The 17,336-nt window shown below is 40.0% G+C and overlaps 2 protein-coding genes across 2 annotated transcripts; one reads left to right on the top strand and one right to left on the bottom strand.

Annotated features, from left to right (window-relative positions):
* The first annotated feature begins 278 nt into the window (after window positions 1-278).
* c9 (complement component 9) lies at window positions 279-6,039 on the top strand. Its single transcript, XM_020081991.2, has 11 exons — window positions 279-413; window positions 525-615; window positions 1,548-1,698; window positions 1,782-1,923; window positions 2,529-2,667; window positions 2,781-3,002; window positions 3,133-3,373; window positions 3,468-3,587; window positions 4,085-4,260; window positions 4,880-5,114; window positions 5,220-6,039. The coding sequence occupies exons 1-11, from the start codon at window positions 340-342 to the stop codon at window positions 5,375-5,377; spliced, it is 1,749 nt and encodes a 582-aa protein (XP_019937550.2). The 5' UTR covers window positions 279-339; the 3' UTR covers window positions 5,378-6,039.
* A 6,702-nt stretch (window positions 6,040-12,741) lies between these two features.
* On the bottom strand, window positions 12,742-14,774 carry gas1b (growth arrest-specific 1b). Its single transcript, XM_020081986.2, has one exon. It carries the CDS (start codon window positions 14,354-14,356, stop codon window positions 13,580-13,582), a length of 777 nt encoding a protein of 258 aa, XP_019937545.1. The 5' UTR covers window positions 14,357-14,774; the 3' UTR covers window positions 12,742-13,579.
* Window positions 14,775-17,336: the final 2,562 nt, after the last annotated feature.

Genomic DNA, 17,336 nt, shown 5'->3' with positions numbered 1-17,336 from the left:
ATTGAAGCCATTTCTTTAATTTTGTCCAACTTTTCCCTGCAGACAAATGCAATTTTAAAACTTGCAGGGTCAATGATAACAGATGAATCATCACTTTTACATAATCTAATGTTCTTGAAGAGGCTTTGCTGTGAAAAACAAAACATACAGACTGGATGAGTAAAACGTTTCACTCCAAACAAACACAGTACTCATGTTAAGGAATTTCCAAACACTGAATCAATGTCACTGCACCTGAAATCCAAACTATTGACTTTCCACAGTTGGATAATCATTGACAGAGCCGCAGCTTAAAAGAGAACAGACACTCAACACCATTTATCTTTTCAAAGGTTCATCATGAGGACTGAGGTCGTTCTCCAGCTGGGCTTCTGTGGCCTGTGTCTGACTCTGGCACTTCTTGGGGAAGGAATGTATGTATATGTCCTGCTTCAATCAAGCCTTAACATATGAGACATATAAGGATGTTGTTTTTTAATCAAACTCTGGATCTTAGTTCTTTTTATCTAATGTGTGTATTTCAGGGCAGTGGAGCTTCCTGATCCACCAGGAGTGAACTGTAGATGGGGCCTCTGGTCACAGTGGAGTTTATGTGATCCGTGCACAAACACCAGGGTGAGATCATTGGAACAGTTTTGAATGCCAAGACTGCAAAACTCAAATTTTAACTTAGTCTAATCAGAGAAGTCCACCAGTGAGTATGTAACCAACTGCCTTATAAAGGTAAAATACAGTTATGGCATATTTAGTCAAAACTGAGTTATGACCAGAATCGGACTTTCTTACAATACAGATATTTACCATGTAGACTAATTAGGCCCTTATGATGAAACTTTAGCTAAAAAACTATTGATATGAAGAATTAAGTAATGAGCAAAAGTGGGCAAAGTAAATTACGTTTTTTGTTTTTCCTGTATTTGAAAAATATTCATATGTATTTATTTAATTGCCTTTATTTAACCAGGGTAGTGCAGAGGGAATAGAAACATCTCTTTGACAAGGGAAACCTGGTCAAGTTTAGTTATACAAATAAATAAATGTTAATGTTTTAGCAGCTTAGTATTTCTGTATGTTATGCCTCATAAGTAAGGCAGAAGCTAAATCTAGAGAAAAGTAACACAATAGGTAATTGTGTTATTTGATGTGGTTAAATTACATTTAAATCTTGATTGAGATCCATTTTAATAAACTTAACTATATTTGTGTCAAGGTCAGATTTGGTCATGGTATACAACCATGAACTTGTTAACTTTCTGTCCACCTCATCGGCCTAGTCTCCCTGATACAACTGGTATTGAGAATAAATACTTTGCTTAAGATGTTATCCGTCCTCAGAAAATACTTCAGTCCGTCTGCCAGTAAGATTTCCTTATCTGGACAAGAAAGCCAAAGAAAAAACAACACATAGTGTTTTCTCTGTGCCTCTTGTGCAAAATTTGTATCAATGATCACAAATAAAAAATGAAGAAAATCAACTTTTACAAAATCTATTATACAGTTTGTCAATGCCCTTCATATTTCAAACCATTCTCCTCTCAATGCCACAGAGACGTTCTCGAACCGTGGAAGTGTTTGGCCAGTTCGGAGGTGAGTCGTGCCAGGGATCACTCGGGGACAGGGAGCACTGTACAGCAGATACAGAATGTGCTCGACCACCGCCCCCTCAGTGCTTGGACTCAGAGTTCCAGTGTGAATCAGGTACTTACACTCTCCCACAGTAGATCTCCCTTTGATGTATTAGACTCCATCAATTTAACCTCCATCTGATGTCATCTGAACAGGTTCTTGCATTAAAAAGAGACTAATGTGCAATGGAGACTATGACTGTGAAGATGGATCAGATGAGGACTGTGATCCTACTAACAAACCATGTAAGTCGGCGGTCCTGGAAAACAATGAGCAAGGCAGAACTGCAGGATACGGGTAAGAGTGAGTTATCAGAATCAGTATAATGTACTGGGTCAAGTCATGACTGTAAGCAGAAAAGCAGCCACAGTTGATACCTCATTGTATTTGAGTTGCTCTTAAAAAATGTGGGATTTATTTTTTATGGTCAAAGATAATAAACTAATAAAAGAAGATATATTCCTTTCTCAACTAGAATTCCACTCAGTGGAGTTCATATCTCTGCCAAGGTCCAAAAGTCCCATAATGAGGCCACATTCAGATTCAGATTTATTATTTATTTGTATCTGCACCAAATTGTACATAATGATAAATATTAGTCCTCTAACCTGCCAGATTTTTTCATTGAGATCCAAGAATTATGACCTTACAATGTTAAAGAAAGTGAAAACCAATTAATTAAGGATCCCCCCTTGATCTGGATCTCTTTCCTGACGTATACAACATCAACACATTTGAATGGTAATCTAACAAATAGTTTTTGTATAATCTTGCTTAAGAACAAGCAGACAGGGGTGAAAACATAACCTCCTTGGCAAAGGGAATAATTCCAACTAATGCTTTGAGTACAAATAAAATAATGTGTACTCCTGTATTAACTGGCTGTTGTGTCCATAATCCAGAATCAACATCTTGGGATCAGATCCTCGTATGAACCCCTTCAATAATGACTACTTCAACGGAAGATGCCAAATAGTGAATAATCCAAACAGTGCGACGCGCGACAGGCTTCCCTGGAATGTTGGTGTGCTGAACTATGAGGTTAGCTGCAACCATGTTTTTCCTTTCCATCTGAGAATGGATTTATTACATGTATGTGATTTAAACGGTGATGAATATAATGTCAGTGATGTTTCTAAAACTGGCTTTTCCAGACTCTGGCGGAGGAGACTGTTTCTAGAGAAATCTACGAAGACACACACAGCCTTCTGAGGGAAATACTGAAAGAGATGACGGTGAAAGTTGATGCCGGACTTTCCTTCAAATTCAAACTGAGTGAAGAGTCCATGTCCAAATCGTCTGCAAAGTTGGATTTAAATGTCGAGTATGAGAAGAAAACTATGATCAAGGAGGTCACAGAGTACAGCACCATTAAGGTAAATGTCAGCCAGGGACAATTCATTGACAGAGCAGATTATAACAGTTCAGCCCCATTAAGCAAACTAGAGAAAGACAAATTGCTTAATGCAAGAACGCTTCGTGAATAACTCTGTCCTACACTCTCAGAACAAAAGCTTCATGCGGGTGAAAGGCAGAGTACAACTGAGCACCTACAGGATGAGGTCTCGTGACCTCAAAGTGGCTGATGAATTCCTTGCGCACATCAACACTTTACCCTTGGAGTATGAGAAGGGTATTTACTTCGCCTTCCTGGAAGACTATGGAACTCACTACACAAAAAACGGAAAGTCTGGCGGTGAATATGAGTTGATCTATGTCCTTAACCAGGACACCATCAAGGCAAAAAGTATGTGTGTTTTCAAATGCTCAGCTCATTTTTATGTTGTTAAACTTGATAAAGTGATAAACATGTACTCATCTTTACTTTTTGATTCTTGCAGATCTGACGGAGAGAAAGATTCAAGAGTGCATCAAAATTGGCATCACAGCAGATTTTGACGAACTCGCAAAAGGAAACGTTGGCAAAAAGGATTGTGATGACGTGACAACGAAAGAAGAAGGTCTGCTTTCCCTGTTTCTCAAGATTACACTCTGAATTATAGGATTTGTCAAGCCTATCTAAGTACAATACTTGCACACTATATACATATATATATATATATATATATATATATACTGTAAAAAAAAATCTCATAATCATTCCTCCTGGCCACATTTTTCTATGAAACGATGCCTTTGTAGCATAATAACCCTATGAAATCCACAGCCCCTGTACTAAAGTTGAATATGAGGCATCAATAGTGTCTGAGTTGGAAAAATGTAATGGGCATAATGCAGATATCTTTGTGTAGGATTTGGTACTGTAGTTTTATCCTTATCTCTGCAAAGCATTTGCTGTATCCCAATTTTATAACCTTGGGACGCTCGTAAAAAGATAGACTTTAAAAACAATCTACTTTCCTTAGAAGACAGACACTGTGATGAGTTTATGTACAAAATTACACAAATGTTCCAATAGTTCTAAGTCACTAAAGGTTGCTATGCTGCTGGCGTACAGGAAGTATTCATGGAAAGGCTGTGGTGGACAAGGTGATGACATCAGTCAAAGGAGGCACTCTAGAAAGTGCCGTCACTATGAGAGCTAAATTAAACCGGGATGGGGTGATGGACCTCCCTACGTATCAGAACTGGGCACGGACCATCACTAATGCCCCAGCGCTGCTATACAGTGAGGTAAGACCTGTTGATCGGCAAAGTGTCACGTAATGATAACAATGTTGTGTCAGTCCGCCAGTGGGAAACATTTCAACAACTGATGAGCTGTATAGGAAATGTTGTATCAGTATTCTTGTTTTCCATAGGATGGATCCTAATGACTTCTGGGGAAGCTGACATTTGATGTTTTTAATGAATTTTTCCAACAACTATAGGATAGATTTCCATACATTTCAATTCAGACATTCATGTCCTGTTCAAAGAGGATTTGTAAAACTCTGGGTCACTCTCACTTTTCATGATTGGGGTAAAAACCTTTCTTCATCCAATATTTTGGTTCATGATTCTGATCAGATTCAGTTGTAATGATTGCTAACTGCTAATTATCAAATGTTATTATTCTAAGGAGTAAATGGTCAAAATTATGGGCCAACTGCATGTTATAAGCATTTTGCTCAAACCTGTTCTTAGTACAGCCTCACAGAGCTTCTAGTGAACCAATTCTTTAGAGCTCATGGCTGAAAACATGACTTTAGTCTTATTAAAATCATACAATTGTGTGATGATGTAATATGTTTTTTTCCGTCACAGTGTAATGGCGAGTGAACTAATGCCCATATTCTGTTGTTTTTGGCAGCCAGAGCCCATCTACATGTTGATCCCATTAGAAATGCCTGGCGCTAACTCCAGGATAGCCAACCTGAAACGAGCTACAGCAGACTATGTAGCAGAGTATAACGTGTGCAAGTGTAAGCCCTGCCATAATGGAGGTACCCTGGCCATGCTCGATGGAAAGTGCATGTGTCTGTGCTCTTTCCTGTTTGAGGGCATGGGCTGCCAGAATTTCAAGGGCGATAAAGCTCAACACGCAGGTAGGAAGAGGATAAGTCAAAGCATGCAGGATGCCAACATACAACCAACGCCACTTATATTGCTTTTTATTTTTCTGAGTTGATTTGGACATGATGTTTTTGCAGGTACGAGACCAACTGTTAATCATGAAGGTAACTGGTCGTGCTGGTCGGCGTGGTCCAGCTGTAGCGGAGGGAAACGCACCAGGGCACGCAACTGCAACACAGATGGACTCCCGGACGCTAACTGCAGGGGCGACACCAACAGTGATGAATTCTGCTGAACAGGAAGATGGCCAGCTTCTCACTCTCTCTGACACAGACACACACACACACACACACATGTTCGCACTTCTATCTTAGTGAGGACACTCACTGACATAATACATTCCCTTGCCCCTTACCCTAACCATAATCTAAACCTAACCCTAAAACCAGATCTTAACCCTCAATAAGCCTTTGAAAAAGGGAGGACCAGTCAAAATATCCTCACTCAGTGTTGGGTCTATGCTTAAAATGGTCCTTACAAATATATAAGTACATGAAAACACACACACACACACACACACACACACACACACACACACACACACACACACACACACACTCTCTATAGAGAATATGGAGAACAGTACCACCTTGAGGTTGTTAATAGATAATGCAGATTAAGACATAGATCCAAAAGAACTTTGGCTTTTTCACACCAAAACCAAACTGTGTGTCTTTCAGCTGTAGTTCACTGAACATGGTGCAGGCTGCAGTGTGTATTAATGGGCTAATAACTCATCTTTAAAAGCACAGACGCATTCCAGCTGGCTGTGCCGTGCAAACAAGAACCAGATGAGCAGACGCCGAATGGGTGAAGGGAGAAGTGGATAACTGGAGGACAGAGATCAGAGATTAAGGTGTTAGACGTAAACTGAACATAAAGATCATATTATATGAAGACAGTCTATGTGTGTTCTGTTTCCCTTTGTTGCTGAAAACTCCTTCACACATGTACGTGTGAAAAAACACATGGTACTCATAAATGCTATGACAGTTGAAATATATGGTGTATATGATGAATTATGGGAACAGAAATACATTAGTACATTAGTATATTTGTTCAAATGCAAATTGCAAGGATTTAACACATGACAAGGCAAATGATTCAAGTTATTTTGGTCCAAAATAAATCTTAACGCTAATTGTTAATGCTCTTCTTCTGTGGTGAATTTGCTTTGCAGATTATTGCTTTTTGTAGAACTTTGTGCACCCTCTACTGGCAAATTGGCCATGTAACATGGCAGCATAAATTTTAAATAATTCAAAAGCTTTTGGAAGTAGGAAAAATTGCCAAAGTTAATTATTCCTGATCAATAATAAATAATGTTACATATTCATTTGCATGTCTGCTCACTGTCATGGTGACATTACAACACTTTTCATTTTCAGACATGAACTTGTATGCATGGTACCAACCACATACGTAGATGGGTATGAACACAACATGGATCTAACATGGTCATTTGTCATTCGGAATTATTTGGTTTCTTTTAAGGTTGACTTTTGCGTTAATCATGTGCTATTCTTACATGGGCTCACTCGGACATTCTGTGGACATTTTACCAGGGGGCTGGCAAGACAAGCTCCAAAAAATGTCTGCAGCCACTGATTCACATTTGCATTGTCACTTACAACCACTCTGGAAAGTTTCAGGAAAATGTCTGGACTAAGCAGCTTTAAAGACGAGTCTCCACATGACTGTTCATCCTCACTCTACAACCCTACAACCCACTTGATGTTTTTTTATTGTTATATTGATTTCTTCTCTTTTTGTAGAAGTGTGTTTAACCTCTTCTAATCATTACTGATAAGAATAATTAACACTGACTGATTTGCCCTCACAATGGGCAAAAAGGCTGCCTTGCATATTGGCTCAGCTTAATAGCCTTTGATTGTGTGTTTGCTCTCAGACTTAGACTCAGTCATTTAGCACCAACACTGCAGGCATGACTGCAGATCCTTGTGCCAGAGGAGGCCCCGTAAAGTAAACAGCAGTAAGTCAAATCAAATCAAATCAAAGTTTATTGTCACATGCACCAAATAACTTAGCGTCATCAGAGCAGTGAAATTCTTGTGACATGGCAGGCAACATCTACGCAGTAGACGGGAAATACAAGATAAAAATAAAAATACAAAATAAAAAAATAAAAAGAAAATATATATAATAACATATGACATATAACATAGTAACATATAACATTTAACATAACACATTTAACATAACACATTTAACATAACACATTTAACATAACACATTTAACATAACATTTAACATTAACCTAGTAAATAACATTTAACATAACATTTAGGTTAAGTGACCCAGCAGCCAGTTTACTGCTACTACTACAGCCTGGCACAGTATTTGGGACGGAGACCTTTAAAGAGGAATTTGCCATGATAAAAAAAGTGTGTAATTTCTACCTATGTTAAATGAGACTCTGAATTATTTGTGATCTTTAATAAAAAATCTAATCCCCCCTGCCCCCCTCACCCACGTCAACTGGATTTGCCCCCACCCCCAACTCTGTAGGATAAGCAGTATGGATGAGTGGATGGATTTTAAAAATCTTCAACAGATTTTAATAAAAGAAAGACTTCTGAGAGGATAGTAACATATAGCGCACCACGACTGAATGCAGGGTGTTTGTATAGTGTGTATCATCGAGTAGGGCTTTGTTAAATTATCTATTTTCAATAAACAATAGTTAAAAAAGACCTCATCAGTTTAGGTCATCCTGATTCATTTATCACTTATTCCTCTTTCAGCAAGTTTTCTGGGAATAACAACTCTTAAATAGCGTGGAGTTAAAGTCCTAAAGTCCTATGTGTGTGTGTTGTGGGGGGTGATAAATGCATGCTTGAGAAGTAACCACTGGGGGTGGTGGCCCCTGGCCTTTGGGATGTCAGCATAATGGAGTAAAACTTTGGAACCTTATTGAGCTCTTGGGAGACCCCATTCACTGCAGACAGAAACCCAGGCTCAGGCCATTATCTTAGCCTAAAATGTTTTGTTCTTCCTCCAGCCTTCAACGGAACAGTTAGCGTGAAATAATGAACCCCTCTTCATCGATTGACTGCCTGATTGTCTTTTTACTAATATTAGCTCACACTAAAAACTGAGGACCAAGGGGAGATTTGAGGCCTAAATATCCAAGAAACTCAAGACGCTGGCATATAACAAGTTCTATTTTCATGAGAGCACATTTTCCAATTCAGACAAATTCAATTTGAAAATCTTCAATACCAAATAAATATTGTACCTTCTATGTGCTTAGTAGAACCACCTAGACTTCACATTACTTCATGTTGATTTGTTTCTGCCTTACAAACATTCAAAGATGTGCTCTTCACACTTTAATGAAGCATGTTTGGAGAAAAATAAATTGAGAAAATGCAGATCATTCCACTGAGTTATAACTTAACTCCCAGAACTCCTTACTTTGAGACTTGTTTCTCACAGTCTGTAGGAAACTGAGCTTGCTTTCAAAGTGCGGCCCATTGTCATCTCATCTCATAAACATATAGTCCCTGCTTTCAGCGAGGAAGAGGTAAGGGATATTTTTGTTAACAAAAGCCCTTAGAAGGGTGTGAAAGGAGCCCCCTCGCACTACTAAATGCCTGCTCACAGTAGGAGCTGCCCCCTCCCCACTTCCCCGGGTCACTAAAGGCATTGAAGTTTCAGAGGGCTGCTACGGCAGATTACTCCACACAGCTGTCCCAGCACCGTGGAAATGAAGTTATGCCCCTCGTCAGCTATGTTTTGTGTCCTCCTCCTCCTCCTCCTCTTCTCTCACTCCATGAAAACTTTGCACCACTGCTCTTTGGTTGGCCTGCAGGGGGGAAACAGGGGAGGCCACTGAAGGACAATCGCTGTCCTGCCTTTGCGGGTAGAGAGAACCTGCTCTGATTGGCCGATTAAGTATTCTCCTCTTTGCATCATTAATCAGACAGCCTTGAAATCCCTGACATTCAGGCCCAGCGCAGCCCTTCTCCCAAACCAGACCCTTCCCCCATTAAGCCCCAATCATAAATCAGCCCCTCCTCCACCTTTCCCACCTCTCTAAAGCTGGGGACACAAATACCCACTTCAAATCCACCCCCCAACCTCCAATTATTGTGAGTCTCTGGGGTTCACACATTGCACTTTGCTCTTGCTCAAGTTTGTTTACTTATAGTCAAAGCTGAACTGTGTACGCCCAATCTAGTGACATGATAAGAACAATGTAGCTTTTGAAAACAGTAGTAACACAATCCTCCCTTCAGGAAAGAAAAGAAATATGTATGAGCAACAAAAAAAACCCTTACTGAAACGTACACTTGGATGTTTGGATAGTTAATATTAGTTTATACCTATAGATAAATCCTTTACAGCTGCCAGCAGGGGGATTTTATCAATTTAAATATAGTAGAGCTGCAACAAACTTTATTTTATTATTGTCAAGTGTTTTCTACGTTTGTTTTTGATTTATGGACACTTATTAACACTTCCAACTAAAAGTCTAACACCTGAAAGATATTTGACAGAAGCTATTGATATTGTTAGAAGCAGAATTGTCAGAGATTGCTTGACTAACAGCTCCAATTCAGTTGCAACATTATAAAATGTAGAAATTTAACTGCACAACAGCTGTTAGCAAAGTCAGCAGCCATGCTTGTGATTGATGATCCATGTTCTACACTGGAAGCCGAGGTGAGTGCCGCTGGTTTTCTTCCTGAAGGGGGTGATGTGATTGGAGTCTTACTAATCAGGGAAGGTAATGTGACCGAAAAGATTCAATCAGCAAGTGGCTGTGAGTGTCTACATCGTCATTTCCAAAAATCTCAGTTTCTGCCTGTTCATATTAAAAGATAGCGGCAGAGTTTTCCAACTAAAAACAGAACTAGCAGGGTTTCCAAACGTTCCTGTTTTAGCAACTCTAAAATCCCGGAGTTGTGTCGACTCGTATCCGGAACAGAGTTCATGCGTATTCGAAAGAAAGTTCTGTGGATGTAGCCCTAGAAATCAGGATCAGCAAAGATTTGATATTTCCTTGACAATAACTCAAACAAACATCAATGATGGACTAAAAGATAAATCAGCTGATTCTTTTAGCTTTTGGAATGAGTTCAGCTCAAGAAATCAAAAGCTAAGATCACACATCACAGCATCCGCAAAAGTCAAGACATTATTATTTTGCTGTTTGGATGAAAGTGGCCTTCTGACGGAGTTACATGTTTCTCTCAGCTGCATGTAAGTATATATTTATATCAGGTTGCGGAGAAAATGGTTTTGCTCTCATCATGTAAATCTAACTTTGTCTTCTCTGTTCACCCTGCAAGTCTCTTTGGGTTTACATGAGCAGAACTGAATTAGAAGCAGTTCTCTTTATTCCAGGAGCGGGAGTTTCCAAATGTCCTCACCAAGAATAAGTCGGTCTGGTGGCCGAGCTGTTTTAAAAATGTCTTGCAACGTTCCACTCGGACTTTGAGGAAGGGAGTTAATTTGCTGCCTGTGATGCCAACGGAACTAAGGGACAATGTCTGACGAGATAATTTGACCCCCCAAACATTTATGTTGAGATTAAGTTGGTTATTCAGTTTGTTACTTTACACCAGAAGTCAATTTATAAAAGTAACGTGGTCACATCACTGTTCTGAGTTAATATTGTCTAAAGTTTATGTTATGGCTTGTTTGCTTTTCCTCAGTGTAACCTAGAGGACAGAGGATTCAGGTGCAGCAGAGGGGACGTAGGCCGGGCAACAGTTTGAGTTATGATGAGGCAATTTTAATGAGCTTCTAGTCCCGGCACCAAAGGCCCCAGTTGACTTTTTTCTATTTCCGCATGAAAAAAAACACACAACATTCCCATTTTTCTCTGGTGCCAAAAGTTAATTGAAAAAAATTCAGGGCAAAGTATGGTCTGGGGCCCCCATATGACTCTCATCCCTTCATTATCCCTAACAATAATAAAAAGGCATTACAATTATTAATGGCTGGAGCAGGGGCCTGCTCTCTTAAAGGGACAGTGTCAGGCCTTTTGCTTCTCACAACAAAAGGCCCAGAAATGGCTTCATCACATCACTTCGTTTGTCTTTTTTTCTAACACTCACTGTCATCGAAGGATTTATTATTTAGGGTATAGTTCTTTTTAAGCTTGTTTGTTTTTCAGAGTCAAGTCATGTTGTGACGAAACCGAAAGCCAAACTACGATAAAGGGAGATATCCTGACAGCCTCAGAGAGACGATAAAACAACTAAACATACAGATATAAAATAAATACTTGTTGCACAAATGAAAGTTGTGGAGAGAATATTAGACGAAGCAATAACCCTGAACTTTCTCACATAACTCCGTCCTCCTCTGGCACAGCCGCCTCCTCCCGCACTCCCCCACTCCCTGAAGAGGGGGACAGAGGAACAGTGTGAATGAAGTGCCCTCACATTGTGCCGCAGCACCATTGTGTGTTTTGCATCTCCATAATAGAGGTGCCACTCGACTTCTCTTCCAATCAATGGGCTGGAGGGCCAATCGCTTTGCCTTGAAAAGCAATATGGCTGCCATCAATGCTTTCAAGACCCATTATCACAAATGAAGGAGTGGACACCGTTTTTTTTGTTAGAGACGACCAACTCATAACAAATGAATGTTCCCTACAGTATATTATTACAAATTATACAAATGTAGTTCATTTTTCTTGTCAACCACACACTGTCACCACAAATCAAGGCCTGTATTGCTAGTTGGAGTAACCAAACTTATTATAACAGTCATGGTGAAACTACTAAACCCTTAATCTGGTGAATTATAATATTTCAAGTGGGTAACATTGGATTTTGAGTTGCTCCGAGGAATACAACCTGTTCTGTGTAGTACGTGCACTTAGGTAATGTAGGTAAATCTGCCTACCAAGAATATCAGAGGAACTGTGACTCAAAGGCTACATCCACGCTAGTACATTTTAGTGTTAAGACACATTACTGCTGCCACGTTTAAACCAGCCGTGCACAATACTCTGCATTTTGTGAACATCTAAAACAAAGATATTTGAAAACGATGATGCAGTCACCCACATTCACTTTCTGATTAGTTCTTATTAGAGTGAATAAAAAATGTTTTAAACACCTAGTGTCCCCACTCTGTTTTTTCTCATTCGCAATATTTTCTGTAACCAAGCAACCAACTCCAGAGTAGGCAATCTGCTTCCTGTTTACCCACATACTAGCCTACATATTTGATCACATGATATAGGTTTGTTAATATGGACAGGGTTCTATGCAGAGCTAGAAGCTCATGTGGATGAGAACATTTTAGATTTAAATTGCTGTTTTAAAATGAAAACATATTTGATGGATGCAGCCAAAGAGTCATTGTGGGTAAGGACTCTTGCCAGATGTTTTACATTCACAATGGGACACATGGTTCAGATAAATAAATAAGGCTGCTGCATGCAAATATGTTGAACATCTCTGTAAGGCTCTGACATTGCTGGAGTTTCAATGACACAAGGTAAATACTTATTTTAAGTTGACACATTCAATACAAACGTGTGTGTAAATGAACTAGCATAAACTGAAACTGTGAAGTCTGGATTTTCAAAAAGGAATCAAGACAGAATAAAAGTTTTAAATTATTTTAAAACGTATTTATTTAATGTGCACGTACATTCAGAGGAGTGTCTTTATAATGAGATATACAGGGTGAAGGTGACCAAAAGATTCTCAGCTCCATTTGTGCTGCAAATCCCAGAGAGGAGGAGTTTATACCTTTCTCTCACCTTTGAACAGTTTCCAGGAACAAACAGATTAAACCTTCTGCAAACATCCATGTTCACAAGGTCAAGACATTCACTCTGAAGAGCTTCTTTTGTCCAGATGTTAGACATCCACAGGGTTTTACTAGCTGTGTGTCACTTTTGGGTTTTTAATGACTGGATTGTGGAGAGAGCTGCTTTCACAGCCCGTCACTTAATGGTGAATAAAAAGAACAACATTATGCTTTTAGGCACTTTTACACATATGATGCTTCCTTCCTCTGGTTATAATGCAGTAAGACATGGGACTCGGCTCTTCACCTACAGTGCAAATCTTAAATCACATATACAAACATTTTGACAAAACAATTATTTTACACAATATACTGTACAATATATCCTTATATTGACTACATACAAAAATAGGCTCCTCCAACTTTACCAAATGACACATTTTTGAAATTGCAACTGATAACATAACAAAGAGACTCCATGTTCTATAAACTGTCATTTGCATGATTCTGACATGAGCAATTAAACAGCAAATGCCTTGACTTATATAAATTTGTGCAGATATGTGGAATTTAACAACCTAATTTTAAGTGTATTGACAAAAGTGTCTGGTTACAACAAAGCAGATCCTAGAGAAGCGAGTCGACTTCACAATGAACAACACTGACTGTAGTTGCCCTGGATGGCAGCAGCTTTTCACAATAATATGGTTAAAACCAAGATGGTGGTCAGGACTTGCAGCACACTCTGACAAAGTGTGGAGTCACTGGAGTTTTCCACATATTGATAATCCACCTGGTCCATGTAGTCATCCTCTGTATCGTCCTCAGTGTCCGAGAAGCCGCTTCCCGCGAACCTGTCGCCGGGGTCGTAGCAGAAAGTTTTCATGCTGACCTTTATGTACTCGCAGATGTTCCTCTCCGCGCCGTCGCACACGCATGTGTCCAGCTGCTGCGCTTTGGGTATGGAGCGCATGTTGGCGATCACCCTGCGGCAGCCGTCAGAGCACCTCTCCCCTCCGAAAAGTTTCCGACAGTGAAATAAATAATCCCTCATGGCGGAGCTGCAGGCCGGGTCCGTCTCGCACTGCCGCCGGGCCTCGGTGCAGCCCAGGGTGCTGGTCCGCGGCAGGCACGGCTCGATGGCTTGCTTGGTGCCCCTGCACACCGGGTCCAGGGCGCAGTCGCAGTCCTCCAGAGCCGGACCGCTGTGGGTGAGGTTGAGCTGGATCAGGGATGATATACAGTGGCTGGGGCACTTCTTGCGCTCCCCGTTGAGGACAGAAGCGCAGGCGTAGAGGTACTGATCATACGCGTAATGGCACTCCGGCTCTCCATGGCATTTGAGGATGGCTTTCCAGCAGACCAGCCGGCGGCTGTGGTTGGGAGATCCGACACAGAGACCGATGGTTAGGATGAACACGCTGCAGATCAACACCGCTGCCCGCTCCATCAAAATGGCACGACCTGCCATTTCCAGGAAGAATGAATATTAAAACTGTCCAACTTCATATGGACTTCTGTAAGTCCACGACGCTGCGTAAAAAGCGCGTTACTCCTTGATTGTTATCATGTCTCAGTTGGTGACTTGGAGTGACTGAGGCGCCACAAAGTAAGCAGCGGCTCATCGAGGGTGGCCGCACGGAGCCAGTCATGTTCGGATCCGCTCGCTTCAGATTTCTATGTGTCGTTAAGAAACCAGAAAGACGAGCAAAGTTGTCCAGACTTCAACATGTCCGCTAAAAGACGCAAAGACTTCCCCAAAGTCCTCCAGAAGTGTCCCGAAGTCACTCATCCGCTCTCTGCTGCAGACCTCCTCCTCCTCCTCCTCCACTCTGAGCTCCGCCGCTTTGTGATGAGGGCTGTGTAGTGATGGGATGATTACTGCCACAACCACGTCCCATTGGTCCGTCACACTGTTGTGATTCTCTCGTCACACGAGACCAGTGACGCAAGCTTCTGTTTTTAAACCGAGGTATAACAGAGAGATTTCCTCCTGATGGTTTATTCCATTAAGTAGAGAATAGAGTGGCTCCTGATCATGTGTGGAGCTGATGTTCTAAACACTAAATGCAACAATAAGCATGTATTTTATATGAGAGAAGAATTAAACACAATAAATATCCAACTAATCCATTTCTCTCCAATTTTATTGATATTGAAAACAAATGTAAGATTTTCAACGATGATACAGAATAATTGATGCATTATTTGACTATTGTATCGATTCATTTACTTTATGGACTGGATTAAAAGATTGTATATTGTTTGAATCTTACTGCGAAATGTGACTGTTCAAATAATTATTACACATTTCAAAGATGAGAATTATAACACTGACTTCATTATAAACGATTCTGTAGGGTTAATTTCACATCCATAAATGTAGATGGTAAACAAATTTACAGGATTTCTAAGTAAATTTAAAGAAAATATCAAGACTTTACAACTTATAGACACTAAAAAAGTAACAAATCTGTTCAAATGTGCAGTGAACTTTTCAATGAGCAATAAGAAACTGTCTCCCCTTATACTTTTCTTTTATCTCCTTTGTATTATATTAAATATAATCATTTGGTTTATTGTATGTACGGTTTTATTTATTCATCTGCATGACTGTTTATTTATATCTGCAACATCATTCTTCATACACATTTGTATAAAGTTAGAAAAACAAGGAGATTTCTGCTACCTTACTTTTTTATTTACTTAATAAAAAACGACTTGAAATGTCACTGTGGTTTATTGGCTTCTTTGTGTTTTATGGGACAACACATTTGAACATTCAGATATTTATTAGTAGGCCCAGACTTGAAAAACAGCCCAAATAATTTATGAGGCCTAAAGTAGGACAGTGCAATAAAACAGTAAGATAAGAGATAAACTTTATTGATCCAACGCTGGGGAGAATCACTGCTTACAGCAGCAGATCATCAGAATGAGGCAGACAAGAGAACATGTAAAAGAATAATACAGAATAAAATAGAAAATAAAATAAAATGAACTAACATATTACCCTATGCAAACAATATATAAAAATGAATAATGATCACAATATAGTTTTAATAAATAGCTATAAAAAGTCCAATTTATAGGCCATTCGATATATAATGCTTATGAATTGTCTGAGCACAGCGAGGGGGTGTCATATTTTGCTATCTCCAATTCTCTGCCCAGAAAAACCTTCACTCAGGAGGAAAAATCTGTGACATTTATTGTGGATATGGACTGACTCATTTTTGGCCATATCTTCCAGCCCTAATCCAAATGATCCTAAAGCTGTTCTGGACTGGAGACTCAGTTTGTTTTGTGTGTTGAAATAGAGTTATATTCTCTGTATTTTAAATTTTGTAAGTACTGTGGTGTGATTCTATAAAAAAAGTGTTGTAGTAATTGTATTAACTATTTACAAAACCCTTGGATTTTGTGGTCTTCCTGTCTGCAGGGAGCAGCAGCAGCTGTTACAACACACGCAGAGCTCCTGTTTTACACTTTCCCCCATGAAACATAACAAGTCTTCTAACTCTGGCACAACATACATATCAACAGCGCACAGACACATTAACACACACCATTAAAGGCATGCCAGCTGAAAGAGCCATCGTCTCCACATGGGGAGCTGGAAAAATACCAGAGGCCTTCACACTAACACATTTGGTATTTTTTTTACTGCTCATTTTTTACAAGTGTGAGCAAGCTGTGGTGTGGAAATGACCAGGTGCTTTACCTTTTGGTGAAGGGTATTTCCTATTTCCTAACAGTAACACTTAACGAGAAAAAGAAGTGTGAATAGCAACTGCAATCACAGGCAAGGCGTGTAAACAAACAGTGAGCATGAGGCCAGCAGGGAAGGATACAGAATGGATCATTTGAGGCCAACAGAACCAAGAAAGAAAACCACTTCGTTGTCCTGACCCCGTCACATCACCGCGCTGTGACCCACAAAGATCTGGCAGCTTTCCGGGGGAGACCCTCAGACGCCCCCGATTCCAATTAGAGAGATTAGAGAAGAGTCGGGACAAGTGCCGAAGAGTCCCTTAGCCAAACAAATCGAACACCCACCTCACTCCCTCTCATACAGCTGGCATACCAGAGCAACAGGGTGACTGCAGATTCAATTAAGGGCAACATCAAAGGGGTGGATAGAGAAAGCCCAAATGGGGAACTGGTCAAGGGTCCCCATTAACTACAAAGAACCGACGTCAGCCGAACCCGAAGACAGTACTCAGCAGAGAGATATGTATAAATAAGGCTGCTGTGTCACTGCTGGGGACATTCTACATATTTTGTACTTTTTGCTTAGAGTTTGGGTTTTTCTCTTTAGAGCTACAGTGAAACACAAGTCTGTACAAAGCTCTCTTTTCAACAAGTGAAAACAAACTAAAGCACAAACCCTGGCCACACTTACTTTTGGTTTTTCGTAATGCATAGCAGAACCAAAATCCCATCAGTGC

This window comes from Paralichthys olivaceus, chromosome 18, assembly GCF_024713975.1.
Source record: "Paralichthys olivaceus isolate ysfri-2021 chromosome 18, ASM2471397v2, whole genome shotgun sequence".
NCBI lineage: Eukaryota > Metazoa > Chordata > Actinopteri > Pleuronectiformes > Paralichthyidae > Paralichthys > Paralichthys olivaceus.
This window is presented reverse-complemented; position numbering and strand designations above follow the sequence as displayed.